Raw genomic sequence first — 8,996 nt, forward strand, 5'->3', positions numbered from 1 at the left:
ATGCAATCGATGAGTTATATTCTGATTATTAACATCATTCAACTTACGTTTGCTGCATCTCCTTCTGATCAATTCAATTTGTTTACACAGAAGTATTCTAAAGTCTATCAAACTCCATCAGAACGATTATATCGGTACAACATTTTCCTTTCGAATTTGAGAGAAATTGACTTCTTGAATTTTAAAGACAAATTAGCCCAATATTCCATAAATAGATATTCCGATATGCTTGCGTCTGAATTGCCGTTACCAGAAAATATCGAACCAGAAATTGGCGATGCTAACAACAAAGGAGATATCAATACAAACACCAAAAGAGTCACAAGAAAGCCATCAGACACCCCAGTCGATTATTCTCATTATCACGACATCGAAGTCCCAGAAGGTGACAGACTTCCTCGGAATCACTCATACTGTGGGTCGTATGTTAACTACAACACAGAAAGACCAAAAATCGACTTGTGTGGGGAGACCTTTGACCAGCGTGGTTGTGGGTGTTGTTATGCTTCTGCGGGTGTGAATTTGGCTCAGATATTGCTTGCCAATTTGACGTACTATAGCAGCAACAAGACACTCTCTCGTATTCAAAGGTATAACCTCTCCGTCCAAAGATTTCTGGATTTGACAGACTCCACAAGAGTCTGGGACAGCGCAATGGTGACGTACAAGTGCTGTGGAGGGTTTCTTGGTAATGCAGTCGAAGCCACACGATATTTTGTCGAAGTTAAAGAGTACCCATACACTGACTACTCCTATCAAAGTGACAACAGTACTTGTCAAGCCAGTGGCGTTGAAAGTCATCAAGCAGAGTACATCTTTCGAACAGAAAAATTCAGAAGTTTCGACTTTAATACAACGAACTTTGAGAGAGTCAAATTACTTAAGAAGGTTTTACACCATTATGGGCCGTTCGTGGTGTCGTTGTACACAGATAATCGATTCAAAAAGTACAAGAAAGGAATATTTAGAATGACATACGACGACAATTGCGTGTCAAATAAAGTCAATCACGTTATCGTGTTAGTTGGATATGGCGTGGAAAATGGAGAGGAGTACTTTATAGCACGAAACAGTTGGGGAAGTGATTGGGGCGAGAATGGGTATATCAGAATATCAACTAGAAATATTTGCGCGATCGGCAAATTCAAAACTATGAAGAAAATCACTGCAAATTCACTTCTATTTGGATCAAATTGTAAATTTGACAATCAATGCGAAAAGTGTAACGAAAATACTTTGAAATGTGAGAAGTGTAAAGATGGAATAAAAATGGATACAAACTCGGGAATGTGCATGAAAGTGTACGACCAAAGTGATAATCGAATATATAATGATGCGGAAGCAGATGCTATGATATTAAATTTAACAGAAGTGTCTTATGATTTGCTTGATTATGGTGAGGAAGATAAGAGCGTCGAAAGGATCATTGTGATTTTGTCTATTTTAGCATTATTATTGTTGTAAATGATTGTTTTGTATTATTGTTTTTTATAAATATATCATTTGTGTAATATTTTTTAACAATGAATTAAATTTAAAATGTCACAACAAATGAAAGTAAGTGTAATGTTAAATTTTAAAAAAACAATTAAATTCATTTTAAAACATATTTTTGGTTTTGACATTATATATAACAATGGGACCAAATAATATTTATTGTTTATTTAATTCTTTGATAGTATGATTAATTGTATATGTAATAACACAAAAAATAAACAGTTTTTATTTATTAGAACACTTAAAATAATATAATCTACTGTTATATTGTTTTTTAAATAGAGGTTTTGTATTTATAATTTGAAAATATGTGAACAGATAAAATATTTTTATGATTATTGTTGTGGTTTAATAGAATTTATACCTTATGCTAGTTACAAATCAATAATTTTTAAGTTTATTTATTCGCCATTTTTATTTTCTTCTTAAATAAATTTATTCAGTCAGTTTTTAAATATATATGGTATCTTTTCTATTTAATTAATCGGATATTTTGGAAAGCCATCCTTAAGTTTATCACGTTGTTTGAAGTTTTTCTTATATTTTATTTGATGCTTGTTGTTTACATAATATAAAGTTTTAATTCACCACCACACAATTTTAAAAGACTAACTCTATTTTTAACTGTAACACGTGGCAGTTTCATCATTAAATCAACAAAATTGTTTTGAATTTGTTATTTTAAATTTATTGTATTTTTATTAAACCGAATAATAACATCATTTAATTCAAAGAGTCGTGTATCTTTTGGAGCTCTTGGACTATTTCTTTAATATCAAGTCGATCGACTGGGTTTTGTTTCCACGATTGTTCAATTAAATTCTTTATCTCTTCGTTATCGATGAATATTTCTGGACGTTTTCCTTCTGTCACACACTGAGAAATGCTCCACGGAAATTTGTATTTTTCAATTGGATATGGGTCTTTCCAACTGATTCCCTCCAACATTCCAATGGCAAATGAATACACATCGGCTGGAAATGTGTACTTTTCTTGGTTCATTACTTCAGGCGCCATATACACTGGTGTTCCAATACCTTTAGTGAATGTCATGTTACTCAATAGACTGTTGATGTTCCTCGACGCTCCAAAGTCAGTCAATTTACCATTTACGGCGTCTTCTTTATTTAAGGACACAACGAGAGTGTTATCTGGTTTGACATCTCTATGTAATATACCGTTGTTGTGCAAATATTCCAACCCTTTTGCAGAATCCAATGTGATCTTCACTCGCATTTTAAAGTCAATTGGGTCGTTCCTTCTCTTTTTGATCAAGTCAAGGAAGCTTCCAAATTTAGCAAATTCAGTGACCATACACACCTTGTTGGGGATGAAGACAGCACCATAGAAGTGGACGACATACTCACTTCTAAATTTGTCCAACATTGCGACTTCCTTCTCAAACTCTTCCATGCTATCTTCACTCATCTGTTTCATTTCTTTGATGGCAACAACATTCGTTCGAAAGGTGCCTTTGTAAACTATACCAAATCCACCCTCACCCAATTTATTTTCTTTGTGTAATTCGTCTGGGTCAAGTGCAGTTGACGCTTCAGACTCAAAGGAACATGGTATCTTGATTTCAGTCGATTCCCCCTTTCGCATATCTAAAACAGTCAATATCACATCGAAATCTGCCACACATGTACATCGTGGAGTGACAGAAACAGTAAATTCAACAGCTCGTCCTTTTTTGATTGTCACTAATAGTGGTTTGACGTCGACTTCGTACTTTCCTTCATAATCTCTTGTTGTAAACTGGAACTTCAATTTTCTCTTCTTTTCGTTCCCAATCAAAAAGACCAAAGATGTCGGCTTTTTGACTGGGATCTCAGACTCATAATACAGTTTACTTGTAGACGAAATCACCGAAGAGTCTTCATCACCAAGTCTGAAGAATGTGATGTTGTGGCTCTTTGCGTCTGAGATCAAAGTTTCATTTACCAACTCTTTTCTCTTATTCTCAAGCTTCTTGTTACGGATATAAAACCCAATGAGTGCCAAAGTAACAACGACGAGAACAATGAATATCACAACAAAAACTATTGGAAGAACAACTGCAACAATGTTTGTAACTGGAATACATTCATCTCCATTTTCGCTCACTGTATGACTCCCAGAACACTTTGAACACTTTCTTGTTGAAGAGTTATATGACGCACAATTCTCTATGTTAGACCACAAGATGCACTGTTCTGTGTTAACTTGTAATACATAATTATCAACACATTTTTGACAAACGTTTGCTCTTCCACACAGTTCACACATGTCTCCACATTTTGTGCACTTGTTGTATTCATTCGTGTAATATCCATTTTGACAAAGCAAACATCCCACTTCGCTTTGAGTAATACAATTAGTGAGAGTAGTGCTCGCAGAACACACCTTTTCATCAGCCGTTGAGAACTCAACGTCTTCATAATACCCACCATTGGTGTTGCATTGAACGCATTGCGAAGAACTATTTGCACATGTCATACATTTGTCTGCACATTTGATACAGTCGGCATTTTTAACAACAAAGCCATCTTTACAGACTGCACACTTTTCACCACTTGGAAGGAACGTCTTGCACTTTTTGGCAAGTTCTCCAACCGGGACACAATAACCATTTGAGTCGTTGTAATACCCAAACTTACATGAGATACAACTTGTCGCGCTTGTAGAACACTGTTTGCATTTTTGATCACATAGAGAACACTTTTTGCCATCAACAAAGTACCCTTCATAACACTTGGTACAACCCGTTTCTCCATTTTCAAGACAATACCTACTCGACTCGGAAATTGAACATTGTTCATCTCCGTTCTCGTCTTTGACCAACGAAATGGAATTCTTACATTGCAAGCAATTATACCGAGATGAGTGAATACACTCGTTTTTATCAATTGCAACACACCTTTTATATTCGTTCAGTGTGTATTCGGTATTACAGACAATACACTGCGACGTATACGAATCAACCTCGCTACAAAATTCTTCTGATTTTTCAACACATTTTGTGTCCAATAAAACATACTCTTCTTTGCATCTTGTACATATCAATTCGGTGGTATTTGTGATTGTATAAGAAGTACAGTTGCTCTCTGAGAGTGGGTGGCATTTCCCATCTTTCAGGTAATATCCACTTAAACATAACGAACACCCACCAACCGTCTTTTTAGCACAATGTTCTATTTCAATACACTCTTCGTTTTCCATAGAGTACCCATTGTAACAGGTAAGACACTTGCCAGTAGAATCGCATTTTTCACAATTTGGTGAACATGGTTGGCATTTTGGAGGAGAGTCTTGTGTTAAGTAATAGCTTGGTTTACACGATACACACCTGCCCATTGTATATACATCACAATCAGTTTCTTCACTTTTTGGCATTGGAGAAATGATATCATTCAAAAACATTGTGTTATAGGTATTAAACAATAATTTTTGCGGTTTAAGAATTTCATTGTAATCAAAACATTCAAATGTGTCATTTTTCTCTAAAGTGAATGAACAATATTTGCTTCTTTCATTTACATCACAAATCCCTTTTTGATTAATCGAATTCAGGCACTCGACACACCCAAACCCAACCGAATACTTCTGGCAAAATTCATGATTGTTGTAGAGATACTCATTGTTAAACCTTGTTGTAAATGCAAACGTGTTTGAGTACAAACAATTCGTAGAGTTGGCACATGTTGAACATCCTTCTTTACAATGAATAATATATCCATTCGAGTCAACTAAATTGGTTGTTTTGACACATTTCTTGTGTTCCAAAGATTCAAAACCATAGCCAGTTTTACACAACAAACACTCTAATCGTTTATTATCTCCAAGTGCCGTGAAATTGCATTGGTAACAACTATAAATAGCAGAGGAACAATTCGCAGCTTCGGTTGGACTTTTCTTGTATTCGTAAATCTTGATTTTTACACAAGAAGTACCTTCGACATTTTCAATTTCATCTTCTAAACAATTGAGTGCACTTTTTGTCAAAATCGCATTTTTGATTTCATTCTCAACACACTTCCCATCCACTAAATTATATTGTCCAAGTTCACATAATGTGCACTGTCCACTCTGTGAATCACATTCTGCACAATGTGGATGCTTATCCCAACAGTACACACATCTCCCACCATCAGGCACATAAGGCACATCACACTTGTTACACAATGATGAAGAAGAACATTTAGTGCAATGTGAAATGCCACAGTTTAATGAACACTCATTTATCCCACTATTATTAAACAAATTGAGTCCATCTTGACATTTGGTGCAACTTATACCATTATCACATTCAACACAACCAAATATGGAATTGCATCCAACACAGCGATTCTTTTTAATAAAATACCCCTTTTCACATGTCAACAATTGCAATTGGTCACACAACACCGAATTTGCAAATGAGTCTTTGCACTTCACACATTTTCCATTTTCTAAGAAAAACGTCTCATTACATTTTGTGCAAGATTTCTTTGTTGCTGTACATTCGAGACATCCATCAATTTCGTTGCATTTATGACACTCATCATTGTCCAAATAGTGTCCATAAATGCACTGTCTGCACTCCCCATACAACGTACACAACACACACTTTGGTATTGAAGTGCACTTTTCACAAGTTTTTGGTGTTTTAAAATATGCATTTTGGGAACACAAAATGCATTTCATTGGAATTTTGTTGTCACAGTTCTGGCAATTTGGAATATCATCACATGGAATACACGCAGAATAGTCTGCGCTTTGTGTGTAATTTGTCAAACACTCAACACATCCTATGGCATCACATTTCTTACAATTTGAGATATCACATTTTGCACACATAAAGTCGGAGTTCAAATAATGCAAATCGTCACATTTAGTGCACTGATTTGAAAGACTTTCCACGCAACCTTCCACAACATCCCCACATGGCGCACATTCCCCAGATGATACCAAGAAATTTCTTTCGCATTTGACACAGCTCTCACCAATACCACTTACGCAATGCGATATTTCTTTGCATGTGTAATTGGACAACTTATACCCATCAAGGCACTTTGTGCACTTTCGTGAAGATATATCATTTTCAAGATAGTTGACACATTGATCACACCCACTAATTTCAGAACAAATCTTACAAACAGCTTCCGGGAAATACCCAATTGAACAAACATCACAGTAAACTTCTTTGTAATTTGAGTAATTCAAAAGTCCGCATTTTATGCAATTTGTAAGTATTTCATCACATTTGAGACACTGTAGGTCTTTTAAGTAATATTCGTCCAAACACAAAACACAATTCGAATCAGATACTTCTTTGCAATGAAACTCCTCTTTTGTGAAATAATTTCCTTTGAAGTTGATAAGTTCTTCTGTTGTATTTTGTTGTGTTTTGACACACCTTTTACCTATCAAAACATAATCCGATTCACATGCTACACAGGCACTTGTCTTGGGTTCAATGGAAATACAATTTTCATCAATTTGGCAAATACCCTCAATCAAAACTTCGTTGGGAGATAAACAGTTGAAACAAAGTCCGTTCGTTTTGTTCGAGCACCCATTGCTTCCACACGTTTCACAAGTCACACATTCGAAATCTTCTATCCAAAATCCCGGTTTGCACTTCTCACACTTTTTGTTTCGGTTTTCATCAATAAAGCATGAAATACATTTGTCATTATCGGGTTTACACACAGAACACAACCCACTTTCGTCAATGTATTTATTGCTTTCACACGTTATACACAATGTTGAATTGCATGTTGTGCAACCACGCGTTGAACAGTCTGTACATCTTCCAAAGGCTTCTGTCATTTTTTCTGACGTGGTATTAACGAGATAATACCCCTCCACGCACGACACACATTTTGTTTGAGATAAACAATCAGTGCAAGTTGCACTGCACTTTTTACAACTTTTACCATCTTTGTAATATCCTTTCATGTTACACAACGAACACGTCTTGTCATCTTCCTTATAATAATATCCATCAAAACATTTGGAACATGTTGATTCGGAGTGGCAAACATCACAATTTGATTCACAACCATTACATTTGTAATTCGACAAATAAAAGTGGTCCATACATTCCAAACACCTTGTCTCATCACACTTTGAACAATTGTCATAAATATCACCACAGCTAAGGCATTTCCCATCACGTAAAAAGAGTCCAGTTTTGCATTTATAACAATCCGTTTCATCACACACTTCACAATTTGGATGTTTTGTTTCACATGTTGAACAGAGACCATTGTCCAAATAAAAACCATTTTGACAAGAATAGCATGTTGTTGCGTTGCATCTTTCACATGAAGCAAATTTAGAAGAGCATAATTTACAAATTCCATTTTCTATAAACGAGTTTTTATCACAGACAGAACACTTTGATACGTCACAAGATATGCAACTATCAAATTTGGAATTACATGGTTTACAAACATTACTTTCGAGATAAAACCCATTCTCACATTCAAGACAGCTTGATCCATCGCAAAGAATGCAGTTTGTGTACTTCGATTTGCATTCTTTGCAAACAGTCTGGTCGACAAAAAACCCGTTTAAGCATGCATTACACTGTAATGAAGTACATGTTATACAGTTGTGAAACGTTTCATTGCATTTAACACACCCATTTCCGTTTAAGTAATACATATTTTTACAAAGTGAACATTTGGTTTCGTCACATTTTTCACAACCTTGATATTTATTTAAGCATTTGTTACATTGACCATTATCAACAAAATATCCAAGAGCACATTCTTGACATTGAGTTTTATTACACGAGTTGCAATTGGAATAAACTTCTGAACACAATTGGCACTTCGAATTTATATCAAAAGCATTTGGTGAACATTTGGTACATTTTTCAGTTGTACATTCCATGCAATTTGGAAACGACTCTTCACAATTTACACACATTCCATCTTTTAAATAATAATTTCCATTGCATCCCAAACAAGATGTTGGGTTACACGAACCACAGTTTGAATCATATTTAGTACATGAATTACAAGTGCTCATACCCTCAAGATAAAACCCAACTTCACAATTTCCACAATGATCTTCTACACACACCGAGCAATGGGAAAATACGTTCTTACAAAGTTCACAAGTACCACCAATAAGAGAATAGTCACTTGTACAATGAGAGCATCCGTTTTCATCACAATCTGTACATCCTTCTGAACAAGATACACACTGTCCACCAGAGAAATAAAAACCTCTTTTGCATCTGTTACAAACAAATTGGTCACACAACTCACATCCATTCTGACATTCCATGCAATTTCCGTTATCAACAAAAAAGCCATCTGAACAAGTCAGACATTGTGTAAAGTTACAATTCACGCAGTTTGTATGTTTTGTATCACAACTGTTACATTGCCCTTCATTTACAAAATATCCTCCAACACAATCACTACAATGAGTGTTGTTACACAATGCACAATTGGTGTATTTTGTTGAACATTCTGTACAAACGGTATTCTCAAGGAAATAACCGTTATTGCATAAGGTAC

General features: G+C 35.3%; 2 protein-coding genes across 2 annotated transcripts; one reads left to right on the top strand and one right to left on the bottom strand.

Annotated features, from left to right (window-relative positions):
• EIN_340330 (cysteine protease, putative) lies at window positions 1–1,464 on the top strand (the record flags this gene model as incomplete). The annotated part of the gene is made up of 1 exon (XM_004261438.1): window positions 1–1,464. One exon carries the CDS (start codon window positions 1–3, stop codon window positions 1,462–1,464), a length of 1,464 nt encoding a protein of 487 aa, XP_004261486.1.
• Window positions 1,465–2,220: 756 nt separating this feature from the next.
• On the bottom strand, window positions 2,221–7,290 carry EIN_340340 (protein serine/threonine kinase, putative; the record flags this gene model as incomplete). The annotated part of the gene is made up of 1 exon (XM_004261439.1): window positions 2,221–7,290. The coding sequence occupies one exon, from the start codon at window positions 7,288–7,290 to the stop codon at window positions 2,221–2,223; it is 5,070 nt and encodes a 1,689-aa protein (XP_004261487.1).
• Window positions 7,291–8,996: the final 1,706 nt, after the last annotated feature.

The sequence above is a fragment of the Entamoeba invadens genome, assembly GCF_000330505.1.
Source record: "Entamoeba invadens IP1 unplaced genomic scaffold scaff_1105074726325, whole genome shotgun sequence".
Taxonomy (NCBI): domain Eukaryota; phylum Evosea; order Mastigamoebida; family Endamoebidae; genus Entamoeba; species Entamoeba invadens.